At 39.9% G+C, this 26647-nt stretch overlaps 2 protein-coding genes across 4 annotated transcripts in view; one reads left to right on the forward strand and one right to left on the reverse strand.

The window, feature by feature from the left end:
* Positions 1-6014, reverse strand: part of GSTCD (glutathione S-transferase C-terminal domain containing) — a 46823-nt gene extending 40809 nt beyond the window's left edge. The window contains exons 1-3 of the mRNA XM_021531472.2: positions 5242-6014; positions 4006-4437; positions 2357-2815 (exon numbers count right to left, since the gene is read on the reverse strand). Of these exons, the coding sequence (XP_021387147.2) occupies positions 2357-2815; positions 4006-4437; positions 5242-5490 (1140 nt within the window). The 5' untranslated portion in view covers positions 5491-6014. The remainder of the gene's footprint in view (positions 1-2356; positions 2816-4005; positions 4438-5241) is intronic.
* A 2911-nt stretch (positions 6015-8925) lies between these two features.
* Positions 8926-26234, forward strand: INTS12 (integrator complex subunit 12). Of its 3 annotated transcripts, none has more exons than XM_021531464.2 (7): positions 8926-9055; positions 15308-15471; positions 17337-17483; positions 18016-18203; positions 21893-22052; positions 23359-23511; positions 25283-26234. In XM_021531464.2, exons 2-7 carry the CDS (start codon positions 15316-15318, stop codon positions 25859-25861), a joined length of 1383 nt encoding a protein of 460 aa, XP_021387139.2. In that variant the 5' UTR covers positions 8926-9055; positions 15308-15315; the 3' UTR covers positions 25862-26234. The 3 variants fall into 3 exon arrangements, with proteins under 3 accessions (XP_021387139.2, XP_021387138.2, XP_021387140.2); XM_021531463.2 differs by lacking the exon at positions 8926-9055 and adding an exon at positions 9066-9514; XM_021531465.2 differs by lacking the exon at positions 8926-9055 and adding an exon at positions 9535-10451.
* The last annotated feature ends 413 nt before the right edge of the window (positions 26235-26647 follow it).

Genomic DNA, 26647 nt, shown 5'->3' on the forward strand with positions numbered 1-26647 from the left:
TAACTTTTGTTTAGATTCCCAAATGTTCTAGAACAATGGAGATCATCCTCTTACAATAGAGGTTGTGAAGTCTCCTTAGAGACACTCGAAATATAACTGGACATGATCCTGGGCAACTGGCCCTAGCTGACCCTCTTCTGAGCAGGCTGCTTAGACAAGATGAGCTCCAGATGTGACTTCCAGCCTCAATTATGGCAACTTCAACTATTCTGTGATGCTGTGCCTGCTTTAAACAGAAAATTAAAAATCATGATTACAAGAACAGGCAGAAAAGGCCACACAAAACCAACATTCTTCACCTGAGCTGTCATAGAAAATGGTAAAGAACACATGAAATTACACAAAACTTCCAACAGCTCTCCTCCATGCTGTGTTTATAATATGCTTAAGGTAATCAAAAGTAATTAGCAATAGCTAAAGGAACAAAAGGATGAACTGTGTAACTTTAGTATCTAATTCAATAACCTAATAGTAACACGGGCAAAACCAGATTAATTCTGTTAAGGAAGAAATCTTTTGGAGAGCAATTCTAAGAGGCACTGTTAAACTTGTTATGAAGTGTTCTAAATTGTATTTTAAAAAGTGAATAATGTTTTTTCTCAGATGAGGACCTGAGCTTTTGTTATGCTTCTATTAATTTTCAACAGTTACAACTAGTAGAAGGCATAACAAAGGTAACCTCACAATGATAACAACAATGAAATGAGGTAATGAAAAACAACACTTCAGCTTCATTATCTTACTTTTGGTATTTATAATTACAATCAGCTAGTCAAGTCTCCTCATGCTTATAGGATATTTTCCAGACACATACTCACTTAAGACTTCATTATTATTCACACTCTTAATTCAAAGTGGAACTGCAACTACAGTGATTTTTTTTAAGCACAATCCAGGAAGTCCAGTTATACAAGTGACAAATAACACTTTAATACAGAATTGAACTCTGGGAATTCAATTCGATCAACAAGAGCAGTTTCAACTCACTGCCTGCAAGAAGCTTTCAAATGCAAGTTTTTCAATTTTGATGACAACTATAAGCATCAAGGTATAATTGCTTATTAAATTATCATTCACCAGAGAAGAGAAATAAACAAACATTATCCCAGAGCTCTTGTAAATTAGGTAAAAACGAAACTGAAAGCCAGGTCTTCAGGGCAATCCTTGGTGTGAGCTAACACAAGTGCATTGTAAAATACCTAGCTCATGAGCTGCAGAACACCAGGGCTCAAGGGTAATATATAAAAAGTCAATAAATACAAAATTCTTGGCTGCTCACAGTACATCCATAGAATGATCCAAACTACATTGCTGATATCAATTAAGCATCTGATGCAAAAATCTTCTCATGACTAGCACCAGTAAATCAAATATTACTGGACAAAGTTATGCTCTTATTTAAAAATATCTTGGAAAAACAAAGGCTGAAAGACATTTAAATAGTAAGAAAGCATTTTATCTTAATACTCTTGTTTAGTATCATCCATACAGAAGTTGCTATTCACATCCAATTTTGTGATTTGCAAAACAAAGCAGACGTGAATTAAGAAGCATTTCTGTAAAATAACTTATCATCTCAATTCAAAGGCATTCATATTGCTGCCATCATCATACAGAAATCCACTGAGGATGTTAAAGTTCCAAAGTGGACATTTGTCATATTATTAATATTTGATAGTCATTATCTTGATTTTCAAGATTGTTATCCTCAGTCTAACAGCATCTTCTCCAGGAATTCCATTTGTTTTCAAACACCATAAGAAAAATTTGGTAAACCAGCATGCAAAATCAAAATGCAAATGTTCTTGGAATAGACACCAGCTTAGCTATAAATCTCATACAGTAACTGCAGGAATAGAACTGTAGGAGGCAAACTCACTGAATCATTTTACTGTGATAGGAAATCAAGACAGAGCTGTAATTTCCTTAAATCTCTCCTATTCCTCTATCCTCATAAAACTAAGTACACAGATTGTGCTGAGCAAGATTCTTGCACAGTCTTACCACAGAAGTTTTTCCCACCGTAGAACTAGTTTTTAAGTTGAGTTCAAGTCATCTATACTAGTATTGTTAAATTATTCTCTGGGCAAACTCGTGCCAAAATATTTCATATAATATTTTAACAGTTAACAGTGTTTACTAACCATTGTTATGCTCTGTATCTAGAAGTAAATTTAGTGACCTCACCAATCCCTGTTTTCTGTGTTTGTATAAAAACAAGACAAATCTTTGATTTCAGGATAAGGTCACACTGTAAACACCACGGTATGTTTCAAATTAGCATATTTTACAACTTTTAGGTTCGTGAAAAACACACACGCATACTAATTTATATTTGCAGAATTTGTCAGCTTACCAAGAACTGATGGATGCATGGCAAAAGCACTAGATCTGCCACAGTAAAATAAAGCCCTTCTGCAAAAACGTGGTCCAAGAGCGGAAGGTCAGAGGTTTTTGTTCTCCTGATGTGAGGGGCCTCCCTGTTGATTGCCTCTGGTGCTTCCTGGGCAAGTAGTTTGGAGAAAGCTACATTCAGTTCCAAACTTGAGGGTGGATGTTCATGGACTTCTGCTTTTAATTCCTCTGATGCTTCTTCACCAAGCACAGGCACTGCAGCCTTGGCACCTGCCTTCTGTTGTTGAAGTTTCTGCCTTCGAATTTTGTCATCATTATGTACTCGGACAGGTTCTCCAAGCTTCCTTTCCAACAGTAAAATGTCAGGAGGAATAGCCTGGCAGTGCTCAGGAGAGGCTGTCAAAAATCTTTCAACAGCCAGAGGTATGCTGATCTCACAGAGCCTGGTCCATTGGCTAACCTGTCAAATAAATTTACATAATTAATGTCTCTACAGAAAGAGAAACAAAACCAGGTTAACTTTTGGTTATTCAATCACTTCAAGCAAAGGAATTCCAGCTTTAAATATATTATTTGTTAATCTCAGAAACGCAGATATTTCTGTATTGCTTTTACAACAGCAGAGTTCAGAAGCTAAATCCTATATATAATAGAATGGTTATCCAGTACAGCATATTTTTATTTCTTTATTATTGACATAAAATTAGGGTGCCTCTGTAACTCATAAGAAGCAAAGCTGTGAACTGAGTTGAAGGCACGGTGATCAATGGCAACTATGGAAACAGCAATCATGCCAGGGTGGAATTCTGCCTCCTGAGAGGCATGAGGGAGGCAGGTCTAGATGGATGAGCTGCCAGATGAGTAAACTGCTGTGTGATAAAAGGACTGAGATGTCAACCCAAAGGGTAGTGTTGGTTAACAGTTCACACTCTACCTGAAGGCCAGTTAGGAGTGGAAATCTTTAAGGGTCTATGCTGAGGCCTATCCCATTTCATCATGTTTACCTAGAGGGGGGAGATGGAATACACTCCCATCAAGGATGACATGGAATTGAGAAGAGCAGACAACAAATTCCCAAGAAACTCCAAGGTAGAGCAGCTATTCACATGCGTCCTTACAGACTAGAGAATGAGCTGAGAGAAACTGATGTGAAATTCAGAATATTCCACACCTAGGAGGGACTTATCCCCTGGAATGGCACAGGCTAGGGACTGACCACCTGGCCAGTTAGCCACTCTGCTGAAAAGACACTGGGAAACCTGGTGAGGATAAGCTAAACAAAAGCCACCTTGACAATGAAGGCAAACAATATATAGTGTTCTTGAAATCAAAATCAGCAAGAAATTAGGTGTTTCTTAGTTTACTTCAAATTTTATAACTCATACTGCTAGACATGAAGCAAAGATCTGACCTGCTTTTTAACATTAAGGTTCTCTTTGTGCTGCTAAAAGCTAGCATCTTCAAAAATAATTATTTTTCATCTTTGTGCCAAAACACAGGTACTTATCCATAGAGAAAATTGCATTTTCTAAGCAAATTAAGTTTTTTTTCTAGAAGAACTTACTTGACATCAATATTATGAATCTACTTCAGAGCATTTAATGCTTATTAAAAAACCAATCAATGTATCTAAGAGAGAGACACACTCACTTCAGCACAGGCTTTTAAGCAGGTCTTCTTAAAGCCCAAGAGTTCCAAAACATCCTTTTTAGATGGATCTGCCTCAAATGTTTTCTGTATTATATGTCTTAAGACCACAGAAAGCCCAGCTCTGCAGAATTTGTCATCTTTCACGACAACAGCAGGCAAAGTGCAGCTCTGCACAACCACTGGAAGCTGACATCTGGAGATTAAGTGGACCTCAAGATCACCAGCGAGGCTTTTTGTCACACACTGATCACCCACATCTTCGCCAGTTGGCACTAAAAAAACTTTAAATAATTTGCAGTCACAATAGGATAGCAAAAACAGTGAGATAGATGTATGAAGAGGAAAGATACTATCTCTGTACTGATGAGAAAAAGCCAAATATAAATGTTCTTCAGCGACATTATCTTTCATCTTCTTCCTGAGATGAAGTTCCTGAAATAGAAATCAGAGTACGACATCCATAAAAGAATACAGAATAGAAAAAAGAAAAGAAAAAAAAAATTAGAGCACTGGTTCTTCCACTATCTGCTACAACTGATTTTAACATAAGACACTACTAAAGACATCCTGCATCAATAATTGGCAGGCCCTTAGTTAAGGGAAAAGAATGCTTTCACATCTACACTGTCTCTTCACATATAAGATCAGGAATAGGAAAATTACCTCTGTAATTTTTTTTTACACTTTAGCGTATTTCTGACACCAACCAAAACCTAAAAAAAATGTTTCATTTTCAATTTTTAAGTACATAAACATTTTAAAGCAAGTTGGGTTTTTTACATTAAAATCTTCCACAATATTAACCATGCATTATTTAAAAAAAAAACATTTCCTGAGCACATATCTACAACAGTCAGTTCTCTAATACAAACATCTGTCTTTTTGTAACTGCTAAATGGCATTTAGAGTAGGTATTTAGGCCTATTTAGGGAAATAATATTGGTTTTTGTATTAAAAATTAATCCAGAGCTGGGTGAGATAATAACATAAGCAAATAAACATTCATCTCATGATACTACATGAACACCTTAAACACACAACTACTTTAACGCAGTCAAATTCAACAATAGCAAAGCTGAAATTAATATCTTCTCAGTATATTAAAAACTCACATTAATTTTCCTTACAGTGGGTTGCAAGCTACATTTTTCCTACTACAGTATTCCACGGGAGTTTAACACAAGGCGCTGAAGCAGTAATTTTTCTACTCCATCGCTCAGCAGAACTGCCCATTACCTGAGATGACAGGTGGCACCGGAAAGCCTCAGACACTAGATGGCCCTCGCGGCACAAGTGACACGGGCACAGCAACAGCGCAGCGAGGAAGAGAAACCCCAACGCTGCTGAGAAACGCCAGAATAGGGTTTTATACACATATATATAAAGCATGAATGGCACTAGAACAACACTGTCTAGATTAATGAGGTCTTTGACAATTACACGCATGATACAAGTATTTTTTAAAAAAGTTTTAATTTCATACATCTTGATTATTCAATTTATTTTTTTCCATGTAGACATGAACATCACACTTACTATTTCATATTACCTACCAGAGGGCCAAAACAATTGCCCAAAAGGGGGGAGTGGAAGAATAAAATCAAGTCTACCTGACATTAAGAATACTGATGTCTGTTATAGTGAAACATTTTTAAACCACTAAATGACAAAAAAAGTGTCTCTGCTACGAGTACTGCTGCTTTTCTTTAATTAATACACTGCCACACAAAGAACAGGACAGTACACAATGCCATACCTACTTTACCACAAGATATTTTATTTGGATAAATCTTGACAACATGGAATCTGAGACAGAGCCTATATCCTAAGTACACCTCTGTGGCAGAAATCATCCAGTGAAGGCACAGCCAGAGAGGTAAATCAGAGAGAGTTATTGCTACCGTAGTCATACCCATAGCTTCTAGTATTTAAACTCCTATCCTCAACTACAGTACCTCTTGCAATATTAAAAAGTACTCTTGTATGCATTTTGGTTAATATTTTTGTTCTCCATGTGAACTCAAAGAACTCACAAGTCCATCTTTTGCTCAGCACGCAAACCACTCAGATAAACACATTCACCTGATCACTCAATTTTTTTATTCTAGTTGATGTTCCTGGACTCAATCAGCTATTTTGGTCATTCTCATGCTATGCAAAACTACTAAATATTTTGGTAAACTCTGACAAGGTTTCTATTTCCAAAGTATATTATTCTATAGTTCCCATCTATTAATCACCTGTTGTTAAAATTTATTTTTAAAAACTTCTTACAAGTAATTTTAACAAACTGGGCTTCCATAATGACTGCAACTTGATATACAGGTCATTAGAATATCAACACATTCAGTCTGGATTTATTTGAATTGTTAGTTATTGCAAAAATGTCTATGTTTCTCCACCACACTGAACAGACTTCTTTCTCAGAGAGCCTTGCAAGGTTAAAGTTTCCCGTGTTCCTGTTACACGTGAAAAAGCAAAAGCACAAAGAGAATTTATAGCTCAGTGTCACACTGGAAGTCTGTCCTAGTGCAAGCCAAAAATTTGGACATTTTTCCTTAAAGGCTTTGTTGTTTGGTTGGCTGTGAGATTTTGGGGGTTTTTAAGGTCAGTCTGCGACAATGAAAATTACAGTCAGGCTAACTGTATTCTCAAATCTCTCAGAGAAGAGAAGCTAAAATAATGTGTCCAGGAGTTCTGTCTATAAGTGACTTTACCTCTGTTTCCTCATTGTTTCCTGTAAGAAGAAAGGCCTTCTTGAATCATCACTTCAACTGAGCTGCATACCCTTATACTGCCACACCCAACCCCTCTCCCATATTTTTGGATAATTCCTCTCAACATTTTGTCTCTAAGCACTGACGTTATAAGGTCACCTCCTATATTTTTTGTTTCGAATACTGGTGCTCTTCCACACTGTTTGGTTAGACAGAATCTATATTCCTTGTGGACTTATGCACATATTTTCAATTCAAAAACTTAACAGCCTAAATGGTTGCCCATTCTCACTTAAATCTTTTCACAAAACTACTACCTATCCATTACATGTGTTTATTAATCCCTTGGCAACTTACTGAGAGAAAAGCAGACGTAGACATACACAATAAAATGAAATGTGCAATACAGAACTAACCAAACCTAGTAAGACATTGTACTGTTTGCTCACAGTATTTTTTCCCAGCACTTTTTTCTCTAATTAGGCTGTAAATTCTGTGGGAAGAGATGGATTTTTATTCTATTGGCCGTATTTACAGTAGACACTGTTTGAAAGAGAGAAAATGAAAAGCAATGTTCAATGTTACAATTTGCACTGTAACTTAAATGACAAAGATAAATAACATTGCCTACCTTTGGTATAAAAGACACCTACTTTAAAATTACAAATAATATGTAAATGTAAGTTTCACTAGCTGCGCTGTTTTTACCATTTTCTCCTCCCTTTCAACATGCTCTAAACCACAGTTAAATTAGGTCCACTCAGTTGCCCTGTTAACAACGTAATAAAGAAAAACACTGCTTTAAAAACAAGTGTTTCCCATAAAAATTAAAGACAAATAAATACATAAACATCCTCTTCCTTTTGAAAGGAAAAAGATCAAAAAGATCCTATTCATTTGTTGGTTTCTACACAGTAAAACGGAACTTCTGTAAAGCAGGCGCGTTAGCATTTGAGAAACGCTTAATATAATGCCACTTAACGCGGCAAACATTTAACTTGGTGCGAAGCATTATTTGTGCTTTAAGGCACGTCACTTGAGAGCCTGGAGCTGTATTTCTATCCAAGACGACCCATTTACTGCACGCGTTCGGGGCCAGCCCTGCTCAGAAGGGGGAAACAGAACAGCTTCGGACCCGAGCTGCAGGCGGGCCTGCGAAGGAACAGAAAGCTGTGGTCGGTTCTGGAGAGCCAAATGCGGGCGGGACTCGGGGACAGGGCCGGGACACGGGGACAGAGCCGGGACGCGGGGACACGGGGACAGAGCCGGGACACAGGGACAGAGCCGGGACACGGGGACAGGGCCGGGACACGGGGACAGAGCCGGGACGCGGGGAACAGAGCCGGGACGCGGGGAACAGAGCCGGGACACGGGGGACAGAGCCGGGACACGGGGGACAGAGCCGGGACACGGGGACAGAGCCGGGACACGGGGGACAGAGCCGGGACACGGGGACAGGGCCGGGACACGGGGACAGAGCCGGGACGCGGGGTCAGAGCCGGGATGCGGAGACAGAGCCAGGATGCGGGGGACAGAGCCGGGACGCGGGGACAGAGCCGGGATGCGGGGGACAGAGCCGGGACGCGGGGACAGAGCCGGGACGCGGGGACAGAGCCGGGACGCGGGGACAGAGCCGGGATGCGGGGGACAGAGCCGGGATATGGGGGACAGAGCCGGGATACGGGGACAGAGCCGGGATACGGGGAGAGCCGGGATGCGGGGACAGAGCCGGGACACGGGGAGAGCCGGGACGCGGGGACAGAGCCGGGATGCGGGGGACAGAGCCGGGATATGGGGGACAGAGCCGGGATACGGGGACAGAGCCGGGACACGGGGAGAGCCGGGATGCGGGGACAGAGCCGGGACACGGGGAGAGCCGGGATGCGGGGGCCAGAGCCGGGACACGGGGACAGAGCCGGGACACGGGGACAGAGCCGGGATACGGGGACAGAGCCGGGACTCGGGGACAGAACCGGGACACAGGGACAGAGCCGGGATTCAGGACGGCAGCACACGCCTGGGCTCCCGCAGCACAGCTCCCTGCAGCCCCGCTCCCTAAAGCTCTGCTCGCAGCTGCTGTCGGTGCAGCGCTGCCAAAGCAGCCCCGGGGCTCCGGCAGCGCCACGTTCCCTCCATCCTGCCCGTTCCCCGCTCCCTGCCCTTACCCGGCCCGGCCGCTTCCGTCCCGGCTCCGCCTCTTCCTGCGCCGCCCGGAACTGCTGCGCGGGGACTGCCGTGCCGCCGGACCTGCCGGGGAGCCTTCCTCCTCCTCCTCCTCCTCCTCCTCCTCCTCCTCCTCCTCCTCCTCCTCCTCCTCCTCCTCCTCGTCTCCGGTGAGACACCAGCGGGCGCGGAGAGGGAACTCGAGAGGATCGGGAAGAGGAAATTTGGAGTGGGAAGGGGGAAGGAAGAGGGAGACTGGGAGGGGGCAGAGAACGACTGGGAGGATGAAGGCAGAGGGGAGTTGAGAGAGGGAAGAGGGGGTTTGGCAACAGGAAGAGGGAATTTTGGGGTTGGGAGGGGAAGAGGGATTTAGGAGGAGGCAAAGGGGGTTTGGGAACGGGCAGGAGGAGGGAGATGGCGAGAGAGCAGAGGGGTCTGGGGAGGAGAAAAAGAATTTAGGAGAGGGGAGGAAGAGCAGGTTTGGTAGCGGCAAGAGGCATTTGGGAGGAGAAAAATGGGGTTGGCAGAGGACAGTGGGGGTGAGCATGGATGGGAGAAATAGGATGTTGGCAGGAGGGAGGAAGGGGGAGCCCTTAGGCACACCCGGCCGCTCTTCCCCTCGGGCCCGGGTGAGCTTTGGGTGCCCTGTGGGGCAATAATGGTTGTAGGAGGATGGCATTTTATTCTTTTAAGCATTCTAAAGTGTTGCTCTCAGATGAGAGGCCTTCCCTTCGTTGGTAAAAAGAAATCCCAGGGAGAAATTTGCAGCGAGTAGATTGCGGAGGGTCACGTCGTGGCTTTGGCGTAACTGCTTCAGAAATTCATTTTTGACTAAAGCTTGCTTCTCTCTCTGAGACATGATACCCAGGAATTTGTACACTTGATAAGTTTCAGTGTGGATGTTGAATAATGCAAAGATGAAAAGATAGAGAGGTGTACTCAATTGGCCAGTGTTTTAAGCCAATGAGCACTGGCATGTTGAAATATCCTCGGGTCCATTTTCTGCAGAATATTGAAGCTCAGTGGTAGCAGGGCTTAGCAAATCTCAGTTGTGCAGGTGCAATTATCACAAAATATCCTGAGTTGAAAGGCACTCACAAGAATCATACCATTTATCAGGAAAGGGATTTACAAGGAAACATCACCACTGCTGCATGGAAGAAGTTTGTTAGTGACAGCAGACACAGATAAGGGTCAAACAGTTGATGTCTTCTTTGTCACAGACTTGACCTGTAAGGTCTCACAGGGCCTTTTGCCACAAGGCAGAGCATAAGGAGAGGAGGAACTACAAGTTGTGGAAGAGGATTGAAGCAGATTGTCCCTGATAAGTCCATAGGCCCACGTAGACTTCATTAAAGGGTGCCAGCAACTGGCAGCATCTACACAAAGCTGCTTTCTGTCATCTTTTAAAGGCCACGAGACTGGGGGAGATCCCAAAGACAGGAGAAAGGCAAATCTTATCTTCATAAAGGGCAAGAAAGACAAAGAAGAGAACTACAGACTGGTCAGCCTCATTCCTTCCTCCTGTGAAAGGATCGTGGAGGAAGCCATTTGTGGCAAAAGAAGGTAGAAACTGGGAAGAGCCAGATCTACCAAGGATAAATCATGCCTGATCAATTGGCATGTCCTCTGTGACTAAATAGCTAGATCTGGAGATGGAGGGTGTGTTGGATACCATCTGCTCCGGGCTTAGGGGGATATAATGGAAGCTTGAATTTTCTTGAGGGTATTATTGGAAAGATATAGAGCCAGTCTTCATAGTCACATGCATAGTGGGAGAATGAGAGACAGCACAACTTAAAACCTCCAATTCAAAGCAAGGAAATGAAGGCAGTGAGGCATTGGGACAAGTTGGCCAGAAGGATTTTTGCATTCGTGTCTTTGGAGATTTTCAGGATCCAGCTGGAAGAGCCCTGAGCAAACTGGTCTGAATTCAGTGTCAACTTTGCATTGAACAGGAGGTTGCACAGGGTGACATTGTGGGGTCCCTTCCACAAGGAATGATTCTGTAATCCTGAAAGAATTCACTGTTTTTGTGGAGAAAACAGAAAATATAGGGCATTAATGTAATTTTTAAAATATTGGATAAGCTGTTTGTGGTGATATTGATTGGAATACTAATTTAAAAGAACATTATAAAATATGTTGTAGAATAGAATGTAAAATTAAGGATGCCAGTACTAGTAACTCCATAGCAGGAGATCTTATAAGTGTCTCAAAAGATTCTTTGAAGACAATGACAAGAAAATTAGAACGGATTAATACAATTGTTCTCATTAATACAGTTATCCAGACTACTGAAGTGCGTGAGTTTTGAAATGTCCCTTGTGGAAAGTAACTGAGAAATTATCCTGTCATAAATCAAGTGCTGATTAAGATAGTTAAGCAGCTGAAAATAGAAGTTAATTTTTTCCTCCTTTTAAGATTTTCCTAGATCTACTTTCTTCAGAATCATCAGATCTGAAAGTGACCTGGAAGAGGCATTATTGGTAAATAAGGAAAATCTGCCACTGTCGCTGTTAATAGATGTAGTCAGGAAGAGGGTAAATTCTGAGGAATAGAGGGATCCAAAGTGACAGGGAAAAGTGAATTGTTTTTACAGTGGTAAATGAAAAATAGTGCAGTGAGTGTGTTGGAAGGAATTATATAAGCTGTTCGTTCATGTGACTTTTTTAAGGTAACTGCTACAGATCTTGAAGGTCGCTGAAAAGGATATGTGAGTGAAAGGCCTTTTAATCATAAGTGGCAGTAAAAAATAAAAATATTGATGAGTTTATAAAAGGATGGCATAATAGCAGAAGACTTTAATAGCATTGCAATATAAATAGAAGATGTGTACTTTCTTTGAAAAACATCTTTAGTAGTATACGTGCCTCAGAAAATAATAACAGGAGTTCAGAAACAGATGGTTGAAAGTATGACTGTATCTGAAAATGTAATGGAAGTAGATCCATTTAGCTGCAAGTCATGATGAATAAGATAATACATGGGCAGGTGTGCAAAACAGTAGATGGCAAATGAATGAAAAAAAAAAAATAAGAGGGCTCCTACACCCTATATATCTAATAAGTCTTAAATTGGAAGACTGCATGTTCTGTAGAGTGCGCAGTTAAGGTTGATTGTATTTGGCAGAAGACAATGGTATACTTAAGAAATGAAAGCATCCAAAACTTCATATATGTTTTAAAGATAACAATTCACTGATTAACATGTATGTTTCCCCATGGATTTAGATTGTTGCCGTTGAGCAAGAAATTACACAGATTCACCAGAAGGCTGGTTTGCACAACAGCCTTTAATACGAGAAACTCTCCTCTTTTATAGACAGCTTCAACACATTCCACCTGATTGGCTAACTAACAAAAACGTCTTTCTCACAAACAGTCCTTGAGAAGAACAGAAAAACAGAGTAGGAAAACACCACCGTAGGTTGTTTATAAAAGTCACCATAGTTTCTTTACAACTCCCTAAACGTCTCAAAAGTTCACTGTGAGAAAACAACTCTTGTTTTCTCGCTCTCTGACCAGGCTGTCACATCTGCCTTTAGATCACTTAGAATAGTCCACCTTGGGAGGTAACAGAGATCTAGGTTGAGAAAGGTGCTTTTAGGGTTAGACTGATGGGTGAACGATGGGTTGCAAGAAGATGTGCTTGCTTGGTGCAAAACTTGTTCTGCTCAGGGTTCAAAAGTTTTAACACAGCCCTCTGATCTCACAGTTGCATTATCAATCTAATGCAGAAAAGACAGTGTCATACTCACTCTTTTCTAAACAGCATTTGAATTATTTCCTGTACAAAGATTCCACTTCAAGAGGCAAGTCAAGGAAGTCTGTTTTGCAGAATAGCCTATGGCATCATCACTGAAACGCTCTGCTGTCCTTGTCTCAAGGCTGTCACTTTGCTGTATGCTGACTTGACAGCCATACAGGAGCAGTTTGTGCATGAAAGCATGAATGAATGAAATTGGATCTTAGGTTTACTAGTGTCAAACCACTGGTTGATACTTAGAAATTGTTTGATCTGCAAACATCTGTAAAGGGCCACTACCAAAAGCAATAATTTGCCTTTTGGACCATGACAGATATTGTTAGTAGCCTTTTGACAGCAGTGTTGCTATGGTCCCATAAGGAGAGCATAATTATCAATTTGCTTTTTTCAGATTACACTATTTTTAAGACAGTTATTGATGTGTTCATCTTTCCATTGAAGATGGATCTCCTTCTCTAACTCACTAATAGATTTTTTTAATTTGAAAATACATGCCTAAACTGAGCATACTTGAACTGTTTACTAAGCCCAGTTTCCTCTCTTCTCTTGAGAAATTTCCTGTGATTCGTTAGTTGTAGGCATAGTAGCCTGGGACATTATAATTGTCATCAAGAACAGAAAGAATTGCTGCAATTACCTAGCAAATAAAAGAATAAGTGTGGAGAACCCTTTGGAAAACTGGGGCTTAACAGTCCCTTTCAATATATGTTTTTAAAAAGCTAGAGCTAGAAACAAAATCTGGGAGGTGTTACCTTCAGAGAGATGAAAATTTAATTATGTTTACATTTATTCTCAAAATATTAGAGAATGGCTGTGAATGGCTGTTGAGGCTGCCTCTTTCTCATGTACACAAGTATATATTCCTAGTAGAATTCCTCTTTTGTTGAGAGAAGAACTTGAAGGATGTTGTTTTTAACAGGGAGTTCTACAAAATTTCTGAAATTAGTGTGTCAATTCTGCGGTTTTCATTCAACAGAGGATTTAGCAGAGTCCTAGTTTAAGAGTGTGTGGTGCTGAGACTTGGAAGGCATGTTCACTGAACAAAGAAATGTGGGACATAATCTACCCACAGATCTCAAGAGCAGCCTGAACACATATCAGAGGTAGATGGATAAAGGAAAGAGGGTATGTGCTTTCTGTGCTCTGTGAATTCACTTTTTGCAATCATCAGAGAGAGACAGAATTGCTGGGACGGGGCTTGCGCTGCAGTCTGTGCTTGATCAGTGAGACAGCCGAGTAGCTGGTGTGTAGCACTTCCTGGCAGAAGTTCTGTGGCCACCAGAAAATGATTTGTCAAGTGGCAAAGATTAAGGAAGAGAGAAGGGGCTCTTGAAGAGGTTTCTTAACTCTCTGCTGGGTCCATTGATAAAATCCCTATGAAGTTCTGTATGTTGAACCCCTTGATGATCTCAGTCAAGTGATTCTCTGGTGTCTCGTGAAAGCTCAGCATGAGATAAAGGTTCCTGGGGACTGGTAGGCAGGTGTTGAGGGAGCAGCCTGCCAGTGCTGGTGTTTTGGCCAGAGAGGTAAAAGTTCACTGCCATGAATATCAAAAGGAATCCATCAGACAAAACCTTAGAAGCTTCAGCTGAAAAAGCTGTCCAGACAGTGCTTTTGATGAAAGAACTGATAAAAGGCTTTTCAAGAATGTCTTCTAGGTTATTGTAGGTAAAAACTCAAACCTACAAACATCGCGATGTATTTTAACTTAAATGGGACTATTAAAAATAACATTTCTCATACATTTTTAGAAAAGATCAGGAAACTTCCCATGTTATTTCTTAAATTATTAATTATCGTTTACTAATTTAAGTTAGGTATCTATCTTTGTAGGAACAATTTCTGGTGTAAATGCTGTTCCTTAGAGTTTTTTAAATAAATTAACACAGTGCTCCAAGTGCAGGAATGCTATGAGGTAAACAGTTTTTTAAAGCTGTTGTAACTTTTTCCTCAGTTTATTCCATTTCCATGGACATTGTGGCATCTCGCAGCTCTGGATAGTCATTATCTGACATTACACTTAGACTGTCACATGAGTGTGTGGATAGGTCACAATCTGAGTTACAAATTTTTTCAGTGTTTCAGCTACATTTAAAAATGTATTTTTCAGCTATTTTATATATATATATATATAACAATACACTAGCTGTTTATATCTTATATGCTACAATGAGCTGGTTTTTTTAGAAGTTTCAAAAGTTAATTTTTCTACAAGTGAGATTTTTCTTAGTTGCTCTTAAATGATAACAAGGTAGAAATCACTGTATGTGCAAAAAGTGTTGAGGAGAAGGGTAGTAATTGCTTTTCTTGAAGTTAATATTTGTTTTGCATACTTTTCAATATTTTTATATATGAAATATCAAGAGTATGAAATTTTTTTCATTTATGTAAGATGAGTTTAATTTCTGAATATCATATATGCCAAAGAATGAATTTGACATTCAAGATGTCCAGTCATATTCTAAGTTCTGCAGCACTGAAGCTCACAGTCATCGTCTAATGATAATTAATTCAGATATAATCCTTGCTGTGGTTTAATATAATTTCATTTTAAAAAGAAAATAAATTTTCTATTTGCCACATGTTGTTTGAATTATGCTCCATGTGAATAAAGTTGTAATTGTTTTCCTTTTTTCTTTTAACTCACTTTGAAGACACAACTATGGCTGCTACAGTGAACTTGGAGCTGGATCCCATTTTTCTGAAAGCCCTGGGCTTTTTGCACTCAAAGAGTAAGGACTCTGCTGAAAAACTGAAAGCACTTCTTGACGAGTCGTTGGCCAGAGGAACTGACTCGAGCTATCGTCCCTCTCAGAAGGTACTGGTGTTAGGGAGCACGGCTGCTTTTTGTGTGCCTTAATAAAGCTCCTGCCATTCCTGGTTCCTCTTTTGCAGCTGAAAGGTTAAAAGAGAATCAGAAGTTGAGGAAAAAGTAATTATGGAGTGTTCATATTCATCATATTCATCATTCCCCTTTTCCATACAACATAATCCATTCAATTAATGGAAGTTAATGTGAAGAAAATCTCTTTACCTTGTTGATCCACCAAGACTTAAAAGAGATATTCAGCATTATATCAGACATGTTGTGTAAGGTGCCCCCAAACTTATATATTTCTGCAGTTACATTTCAGAGCTAAAAGTTCTTTAAAATATAGATTACCTTTGCCACAGAGAAATAATGAACAAAATAAGCTGTTTACCAATAAAGCTGTATCTCTTTCCTTGAAATTCTGTTGATGAAATCATATGAGAAAAACACCAAATGGTTCAAAACAGAAATTATTTGCAGGCTGAAACCATTGCTGTCCAATGGACAAACATTACTTTTCATCTACTGAAAATCACTGAACACCTGCTGGAGAGAGTATTTGACTCTGAGATGAGCGTATGGAAATAACCAAGCAGGGACATCCTTGTGCTGCTGTGCATTGCCATATGGATAATGAGGTCTTGTTCTCCCCTAGGATGCCTGCATGTCAGCCTGCTGTGTTCTAATGATGGTCTGTATGCTGATACATTTGCAATATTTCATTTCTACGTGCCTCCAAATAACTGAAAGGCACTAGTACCGCTCAGCATACATTATACTTTACTGTGTGGTCTAACTCCTTTCTGTTCATCCTGGTAACTCCCTGAAACCTAACACAGGTCTCAAAACTCTCAAGTGCCCTTTATCTCAGAGCTCAAAGAAGTGTGTGGTTTAAAGATGAAGCAGGGAGCCAAATAACACTGCAAAGAGGTTTGGGAAGCCAGTTCTAATAACAGCTTGGCTGGAAGTCACCTGCCCTCAGGTGAAACTGAGGCTCAGGCTAGAGGAAGAAATCTTTTGTTCTCTTTTCAGTATATATCTAATATCAGCAGGACTGCAAAGGTCAGAAATGAAAAAAAGTTACAAGCATTCCTTTCCTTGCATTTGCAGGCTGCGGGGTGAATTTGTGGCTGACCATGAAATCCAAGAAGAGAGTAGGGAGCACAGGATTACCACAGTCAAGTCGAGGAACTTTGGAGGGCTGAAGCTTAGACCTTAGGACCTGTCCCAGTATACAGCAGGGAATTGCTCCCATCTTACCAGCTGAGAGGGGTACCTTGCTCATGCCCATCAGTGTGACTGGTCACTCATTTACAGGATCTCCTGATTATTACCCATTTGCTGACATTATCGTGTCATTAGTGATCACCATTGATTTCTGCTGAAATCTAAATTTATTAATCCAATAGACAAATGTGGACTGAGATTAAGAGGAGGTCAATATTTGTCTCCATGAAGGAATTAATTATTCATGTCTGGTTATATCAGTTGTCAGCTTGTGTTTTTAGCTCATATTGAATTTTGTCCTTAGAACTATCTGAAAATTCATATTCACTGCCTCTTTGAATTCTAAAAGCAGAATTTCATTTTTAATTAATGTTCCAAAGAGGATCTGTCTTTGCAAAAGGAGTATCTTTTCCTCAGAAAGAGAGTGGTAGGGGAAGATTTTATTAATTCTCTGCAATGTAAATGCTAATTTGTTGATGTGATATGAAAATATTTTAAGAAATGGGTTTTTTTTTTAGAACGTGTATATGTAGATGATCAGGGCTGTATGGCATATTGTTTGCCTGTCCTTTTATCTCACTAATTGCAAATTAGGTAGAAAGTCAATAGCAGAATTTGGCTTCAATTTTTGTTTCTGTTTCTAGGAAGTGGAGCAACCAAAAGTATCTGTCACCAAACCCATTAAGCAAGAGCCTAAAGCTTCATCTAGTTTGCCTTCTGGCAACAACAATGGCAAGCCCACTGCATCAGAAAAGGTGAAAAAAGAAACAGAAAAGAGATCTTCAGATAAAGTAAGTTATTTTTGTTCTGTAGTGAAATAACTTGGTTAATTATCCCAAAGGTGTTTTAGCCAAAATCCCCCCCTTTCAACTCATCTTCAACTCATCTAGCGTCTGAGCTACATTAGCCAGTCATGTTGCCATTTAGGCAATCTTATAAATGTCTTCTTGTAATTATTCTGTGATTTTTTTTCCCTGGTCATTGTGGGGAGGCTGGACTTAAAGGGTGCCTTCCAAACCATTCTGTGTTTTAAATCCTATGAGATAATCTCATGTGATCTCATAAAAGATTACTAAAATGTAGCAAGTTGAAATATGATATGCCCAAAGCTTTTCCAAGGATTTTGAGGTGAAGTGCAAAAAGAGCCTTGAGCTTCTAGTTCATAAATATTTTTAAGAAAATACATAATTAAAGAAGCACATTGTGTGTACACTGGGTAAAGCATACCTTCTTATACTGCTCATATAATAGTTCCATTTTAACTCATTTTAATAACCTGTTAGCTTGTTGTATTTTCACGTTCTGTGTGTGTGTGTTTAATAGACAAAAGGGGATCCTGCTGAAGGAGCTGATGCACCAAAGAAGCCCAGGGTAGAGAAGCAAGAGGCTCGTTCCTCTCCTATTACAGTTCAGACAAGCAAGGATTTATCCATGCCTGATTTATCTAGCTTTGAGGAAACCAGTGCTGATGACTTTGCCATGGAAATGGGATTAGCCTGTGTTGTTTGCAGGTAAGTCAATGTTGCTTCTTTCCAGCTACGTGTAGTTACTTTTTTTTAAATTGTGTACCACTTAGTTAATGCTTTTCAAAGTTTTTATTCCAGAAATCACTTAATCACTTAATATCCAAAATTGATAATACATTTAATGCTCCTTCATGAATAAGAATGGTTTCTTGAAAATGGAAATGTTAGAGACTGAACCAGTTTTTCTTCTGCAGGAAAGGATGAGTGAAAAATAAAAGTAGATAAGATGCAAAACCTATAATAACAAATGCATTTTTCAATTACTGGAAAACAAAATATTAATATCTAGCAATAAACATTTTTTTAAAAATCAGTTCTTATTTGAAAGCACTTTCAGGTGGTATTACTGTGAGATCTGTATGTGTTGCTCTTCTTTTTCTAATCATTTGACATTAGTTTACACGTAGCCATGTTTTATCAGCAAATATACCTTGCAGTGAAGACAGGTTGTTTTTAGGTTCCAGTAAGGTCTCTAAAACTGGACTTATTAACATGGTACTAGCAGTCCATTTAGTGTTAACAGATGTACAAAATACTTTTGAATAACTATCCTAGGATCAAATCACTCACATCAGGATTTTGTTTCAGAGATCATTTATATCCTTGCTAGGCCCCAGTGCTGCCAAAGGGAACAGTTTGGCTCTCCCAATTGTACCTCCTTCCCTGGACTGTTTAGGGGGGATGTATTGTCAGTACAGTTTGTGATCAACTGGATCAGCTCTCCACGTGGGTTTTTCAGTAGGTTTAGGTTTCAGTCAGCTCAGTAAGAGTAAATTCTTATGCTAGCACATGTATGGATGCAGGAGTGTAGAGCCAGGACAGAGAAGAGGGACAGGCCTTCTGGCAGCAGTATGTGTTTTAGCTCAGCTTGAGTCAGTTGGGAAACAGTGTCCTATAATATTATTCTATCATCATTTCCATGCTCGTTCCTGTTGTGAAGATAGGGAAGTGTTGTCAGTGCACAGAGGATAAGTTTCTGTAGTTACAGATGATTATACTGGTGACCAGCTGGGGACTGATGGGATTTCATGTTATTCTCATGTGTTAGCTCAATATTTAGTTTTTTATTATAGACATTGAAAAGGGAAGAAGTATATAAATATCTGAACTTCACCTTTTTTCCTGCAAATTCCATTTTTCCTGTCTCCTAAAAGAGGCAAAGCCCCATTTAGTGGTATGTTAAAATGCTACTAAAAATAGTAAGGTATTACCTTGTTTGGTAGGAGGGAATAATGAAGTTTTGTTTATACAGTCTTGACCTGCTGTGGATGATTAATTCTGTGTCTTCCCTAGCAAAGCAAAATACTTGCAGGCATTATGAGAAATGCCTCCAAAGTAAAGAAACAGAAGAAAGAAAATGCAACTCCTGTGCCCAGTGTAGCCAAGACTTTGAAAGGCACAGGCCAGATACATGGTTCCATTAGCTGTTCTACAATCCATGTTTATTTAACATGGCTGAAGGCTTTGCTTCTATCCATTCATGGTCACCAACTCGAGTGTTCTTGCAGAAGATGTCTAACTAAAATATCTCTAATGCCAGACAGGGGGAGAAGCACTGCTGGGGAAGGAGCAACTCATTAGAGAGTGGCAGCAGTCACCCCAACACTATGGATTATTTCCATTTTACATGGAACCTGCTGAAACTTATGTCACATGGTTGTCTGTCTCCAGCTCACACTGGGCAGGATGTTTTTCAGAGGACTTGTGCTTTAAAGTTCTGAATCCAGCACATTGGTCAGACAGTATTCCTCTATTTATTGCACCCTTTTTGGGGTAATATCTTGAGCCAAAATAATAACATGTCTGCACATTTTGAAAATGACATCTTTTAATAACTAATTATTCAAAAAGTTGTGAATGTAAACATGTCAAATCGCAGAGTAGGTGGAGTTCATAGCAAAAGAGTTTATATTTATATTGCTTAAGAAGACAAGCTAGCAAGAACCCAGCTTTGGGTTCACAAGTGCAAAAAAGTGCTTTTGAATATTAACTATTCCTTTTTATAGACTTAAAAACTAAGGCAGAGGCATGAAATGTTTCTTCAAGATTTGCCAAGTGTAAAATGTATTTTCATAGTGATTAGGCTTAATTATTGTTGATGCCTGTCGTGTTTTTCTTCTTGTTCTTTTATATTAAGTTAGTTATTCTTTTTTACTAAGTTAGGCATAAGGAGAGAGGGACTATTAAAATAACTTCATCCTCTCCAGTACTTGTAGTCTGGGAAAAACAGGACAACTTACCAGTTATGGAGACTCCTCACTGGCTCCTCAGTTGTACAAGGAGGAAATACTACATGAAGTTTGTCGATGATAGCGAAGTTTTCCTCACAAAAGAAATTTTTTTAAAGACTGGTTTGGAAATAACAACCTGATTTTCTATGAATAATTGTTTGATTGGTTTATTTTTGAAGGTAAAAAATCATTAGGTTTGTTTGTTAGTTGTCTTAGAATTTTAAAATAAGAATTCATCAGTTTTTTAATCAGTTGGGGATTGTTTTTTGTCATTTTAAAATGAGGTGAGTCTCCCTTCTTGAGACTATCTGTTCTGATCCAGTTTACTTAGGAATAAAAAACAAAACAAAATATCTTTTAAATATCCTGAATGTCAAGTAATGACCTTAGAATTTCAGAAAGGTTTCCCTTTCTCTTTTTTAGTAGCCTGTTTAAAAGAGAAATCTTTCTTAGAAAATGTTCCAGTACTTATGTGGACAATACCTTCAGACTTTGTTTTTCTGTTATATAAAGAAATAAGGGATTACCTTTCCCCATGTATCTACAAATAGAGTTTCCATGGTTACCTGGGTACCTGCTCCTTGGGGATATGAGCAAAAGCAGCTTAGCAATTAAATAGCTTGATTTGTCATCTGAAAGAAGGAATCGTTAGGAAAATGGTATTTGGGTAATTCACAGGCAGACTCCCAGCCATGTATATATCACTAATGTGTCATTTATACAGCGTGATTACTTTCAGCAAGGCCCACGCAAAATGAAGCCCTCATCACCAGCTTGCATGTTTGCTTCAAGGCAGGACTGCACAATTAATCCTTTCTATTCCATCTCACCATGATTCTGGTATTATCTCAATTTCCACGTGTCTGTTTATGGGGTAGAGACCAAAGGGATGGCTAATAAAACATCTTCAAAGTAGCATAGAGCTTGGGTGATGATGCTTTTAAATCCTGCAGCAGAAAGCACTCCTACAAGCTTGTCATTGAGAAATTATTTGTTCTTGAACTGTACTGCTTTGCATCTCACAGCAAAATTACCCAAATGGAGACTTTCCCTCATATGCTATTTAATGAGGAAGTCATAATTGGCATGCTGTGATGTATCCATAAAATGCCCAGGTGAACTAAAGCGGGAAAGACTTACATCTCTAATGTAAAAATCAAACAGGGAAATCAAGACTGTCATATACGCATATTTAATAGAATTAGGAAGTCTTCAAATATCTTGAAAGAAATTACCTTTAAAAAATACCACATTTCTAAAATGTTAGTTAGGAAGAACTGATACAGGGAGAAAAGGAATACACTCAATTAGCCACAGGTAGAAAATATATGTGAAAGAAAAAATATTTTTATTTTTTATCTTAAGCCTTGCAAAATTTTCAACAATTGGATAATCCTCTAAGTGCTTTCTCCCATAATCTGTTCTTAACTATTTGCTCTGCAGGCAAATGACAGTTACTTTTGTGAATCAGCTAGTGGAGTGTCAGGAGTGCCATAATCTCTACCACCAGGATTGCCATAAACCTCAGGTGACAGACAAGGAAGTGAATGATCCTCGACTTGTCTGGTATTGTGCCCGCTGTACCAGGCAGATGAAGAGAATGGTAGGAGTCAGTTTTTTGTCTCATGTGAGCACTATTTGAATACAGCAGGCTATTTCTACTGTTTGAGAATATTTCCTGGGTTAGATAAGTCTTAGGAAGCACATTGGAGAACTATTTTTCTCAGCAGTGCTTCCCTTGCTGCAGCTGTGGTTTTTAATGTAGCATCTCAAAGAGTATTCTGCAATGCACCTCTTAAATAAAGCTTTTTAAAAATCACAAGGTGAATGAAGAAGAGTGAAATAGGATTGTTTTCTGCTTGGCAAGCAGAAGTTAAAACCTTTTTTTTTTTTTAATTTCAGGTGATACTCAGCTTTTAGTAATAGCCCTGCAGTTTAAGTTTTGTTATCAGCTTTGGATATGAATGGTTCTCTTCCTGTAGGACAAGACTGCCAATTTCAGTCTGATGTGTTGAATGCTCTCAGGGTCAAAATTAAGCTGAGGGTAGCACGTTTCAGTTTCAAAAAAAAAAAAAAATTAAAAAGCGCCTTTATTTTTATTTATCTGCATGACTGGACAATATCCTACCAGATTCCCACTCATCTTGTTATGAAAAAGAAATATAAGAGTTTGGATGCATGCAACAGTAGTGACTTTAGTTCTGATGTTTTAAAATCACACCCAGAATACAGAAAAATACAGTAGAAAATGTGTTTTGAAACTGTTTTGCGATAACTAGCAAGTGTTATCTGTTGAAATTGGCTCCACTAAGAAACAAGGAAAGAAGGCAAAGTAAGATCCTGGCCTAGGATGTACCATCATTGACTGAAATACATGATTATTCTGATGATCATCATGCCTTTGAACTCAGAGGAGTGTTTGCTGGAGGTCAGTTCCTGCACAGAGTAGCCAGTTTTGCCATTGAGCAGTTACTTTCAGTATGGCCTTTCCTTTTTTTGTTTTGGCATGAATTCTGCCGTTTTGCCTGCTACTTCTTACCAGGCTCTTGCAGTCTACATCCCAGTACTGCTGGACTGTGTCCTTGTCTTCTGCAAGTTCACCTGCCTTTGCCTTATTCCTGTAAAGGCCCAGTGCTTTCCTGCTCTCCAAGCATCAACACTGCCACTGTCTCCACACTGAAATAGCAAGTTCTGTTCAGGATGCTTTTTGGCTGGACCCTGTCTCCAGTACCATACCCAGCACATCTCCACATACCCTGTTGCCTCATTTCTCAGGGGCCATTAAACCTGAAATTGTAAAGGCTAGATTGCAATCTTAAAATGCTCATGCCTTTTGTTAACAGTCAAAACAGTCCATGTTATGTGGCCTGTAACTTATTGAGGGTGTTTTTTTCCTACCATTTACACAGGCTCAGAAGACACAAAAACCACCTCAAAAACCAGCTCCTGCAGTGGTTTCAGTTGCACCAGCTTTGAAGGATCCATTGGTCAAGAAACCAGAAATCAAGTTAAAACCTGAGACCCCACCAGCTTTTCTGGCATTCAAGAGAACAGAAGTCAAGGTAATGTAGTTTAAATTTACCAGAGGAAGAGTTTGTTTCACTGCAAAGATAATAGGGTTTTTTTCAATTACACCAATCTTTTCACATTAGAACCATAATTGAAAATAGTCTCTTACACTGTGTGGACTGAGTAGTAGCAGAGCATAGTGGGTTTGTATGAACACTGAAAGAATAGGAGGAAAAAAGCCTCACTTCATGTGTGGATGCCCCATCTCTGGAAGTGTTCAAGGCCAAGCTGGGTGGGGCTCTGAGCAGACTGGTCAAGTGGAAGGCATCCCTGCCTATGGCTGGGGGATTGGAACTAGAATGATTTTGAAAGTCCTTTCCACAATGTGAATAATTCTATGATTCTATGAATTGTATAAAATACATTATTTGCTCTCTCTAGTCAAGCAATATATGTGTATTTTGACACTTGGAAGGCTTTTTCTCATGGCAACAGTGGTCCTGACAGTGCTGGGTTTACACTTGAATTTGATGATCTTGAAGGTCTTTTCTAGTCTAGATGGTTCTGTGATTCCATTGTAGGGAAAGTGTTGCTGACTCTGTGAGATTTAATTTAGGAGCTTCTTAAATATAATCTGATCTAGGAGGTGGCATTTCTGCCCATGGTAGTAAGGTTGGAACAAGATGATCTTTAAGGTCCTTTCCTGCCCAAACCATTCTGTGATTCTCTTCTTTAATTCTGTGTTGCCTCATGTTTCTGTTTTTCCAAGTTAAAATATTGAGTAAAGGTCAATTTGGTCAAAGGCGGTAAACCAGAAGCAGTGTAATAAATAACAGAGTAGTCTAATAAAGCATGACCTTTTCTTAGGAAAATATAGTTTTATCTGAAAATGAAAGCATTTATTCATGTGCTCAAAGTTATATTTGCCATTGCTTTACCTGGATGCAAACCATCATGAATACTAGGATGGGTATTGCTCTGGCACTTAGACTTGTGAATTACTTTGTTCACCCCAGCAGAATTATTTATGTGCCTAAACGTGTTGTAAGAGCTGGGGCCTGATTTCTCCATCAAATTTACTGTTTAGAAGTTGTCTGGGTATAGTATAAAAGGAGTGTTACTTTAATAGAGAGGTTTAGTCTTTGCTTTGACTCTGCCATTTGGTCTAACTCTGATTTAAATCAACAAATCATCTTCACCTGAAGCCTGGGAATAGTAGGGTTTAAGGTGTGGGAACTCAGTGTGGATAACACAGTGCTTCACAGGCAAAGGGAACTCATGTTTGCAGAAAGTTTGTCTTTTGCAGTACCTGAATGGGAAAAGACTATAAGATAGTATTTTTTATTAATTCTGTCTGTGGAACAAGTTGCTCAGAATCAAGAAGAAAGGAAACAGTTTAGATCCTGCTACTTCAACAGTTTCTGTCTGATTCTTGTCTGAGCATCTGTCAGCTTGTTGAAAAGTGACACCTGGTAACAACAGTAAACAAATAAAAAAGAAGACCACCACCTTTTTTATAGTTCACAAATTTGGGTTTTTATTATTTATGGAGAGATCACAGTGCTGTACAGTAGCTACTAAGTGTACAGAAGAAAGGGGAGAAAGGATACTCTGTTCTTTGTGCCTGAGAGATTAAAAGTTGGCTGCACCTGGCATCCTTTCCTGTTCTTGTTAGTACTTTTCAACTGTGGTGACCAGTGATTAAATATTGGCCACTCGCTGGGTGTTCCTGGGAAAAGAACTGAATCAGAGGCTCAGTGTACTCCTGCTGCAATGTGTTACACAAATAGAAGCTGCTATAATAAGAATGCTTATTTTTTTTAGACCTCGGCAGCAGTTTCGGGGAACTCTGCCAGTACAAGCGTTTCCTCTTCAGCAACGAGCGGCCTTACAGGATGGGCTGCTTTTGCAGCCAAAACCTCCTCTGCCAACCCTTCAACTGCCAAACTGGGATCGACAGCACAGAATGCCAGCGGGAAACCCGCAGCTTCCTCAAATAACCAGAAACCCGTGGGTTTGTCAGGGCTGGCGACTTCCAAGACAGGACTGGGGGCCAAAGCAGCTTCTGCCAACAGCAGCGCAAACCCCGTTCAGCTGAAGCCTCCGCCGCCGCTGACCCTGGGGAAGACGACGCTGAGCCGCTCGGTGAGCAGCGACAACGTGAGCAAGGCGGGGCTGCCCAGCCCCGGCACCGCTGTGCCCAGCGCCGGCGGCCCGGCCGGCGGCGGCAACGGCGGCGGCTCCGCGGGCGGCAGCGCGGCCGGCGCCGCCAAAGCCGCGGCTGACAGCGGCGCCCAGCCGGCCCCTCCGAAGGGCCCGACCTCGCAGGAGTCCCAGCTCAATGCCATGAAAAGGCTACAGATGGTCAAGAAGAAGGCTGCTCAAAAGAAGCTCAAGAAATAGTCTGGCTGCTTGCTGATGTTGTTGGTTGTGTGCAGTGAAACAGGAGTGTAGGTTTTACTTAAAGGAAATCATCCCAGGTACTGGACTGAAAGAGGTTAAATCAGGGAAGCCCAAACCTTATGTTATACAGAAGGTCAAACTTTAATAATCCTCATAGTCCTGCCTTTCCAAATCTGTGAATTGAATATGTTAGAGGAATTCATTATTACATGCTCCTGGTTTTGTAGCTCAAAACACTGAAACTTGAAATTGTAGATGTTGGGTATTTTTTACCCCCACATTTATGTAGATACTTAATAAATTGAACTTACTGAAACCATCATTCTTAAAAATTAAATAAATATTAATAATAAAAGTATTATTAATCTGGGAAGCCATTGCCATTCTTCTTTCGCCCCATATTCCAACATTTAGAATGCTTCAGATGTTCAACATCGTGCAGTTTATTACCTCGAATTATAAAGCTTGTTAGAGGAAAAAATCCTTTAATTAAAAAATTTAACTGTTCAATAACAGTGTATTTAAGCTGAAATTTTTTGTTTGGCAGTTTGCTAAATTGGCTTGTTTTGGTTTTATACAGTGAGAAACTTCAACTAAAAAGGACAAAAGAGAGTCAAAACTGTCTTCAAGTTTTCTTAAAATGTAGAGAATCATCCTGTATTTGAGAAGTATCAGATACTTGAGCTCTCCAATGTTACCCCTGAGCTGTTCTTCATGGTTTGTGCTCCCTCTCTTCATCCCAGCTGCTCCAGGTTGTTTTTAGCTTAGAATTGGCTCAAGGTGGGC

This window comes from Lonchura striata, chromosome 4 (assembly GCF_046129695.1).
Source record: "Lonchura striata isolate bLonStr1 chromosome 4, bLonStr1.mat, whole genome shotgun sequence".
NCBI classification, from domain to species: domain Eukaryota; kingdom Metazoa; phylum Chordata; class Aves; order Passeriformes; family Estrildidae; genus Lonchura; species Lonchura striata.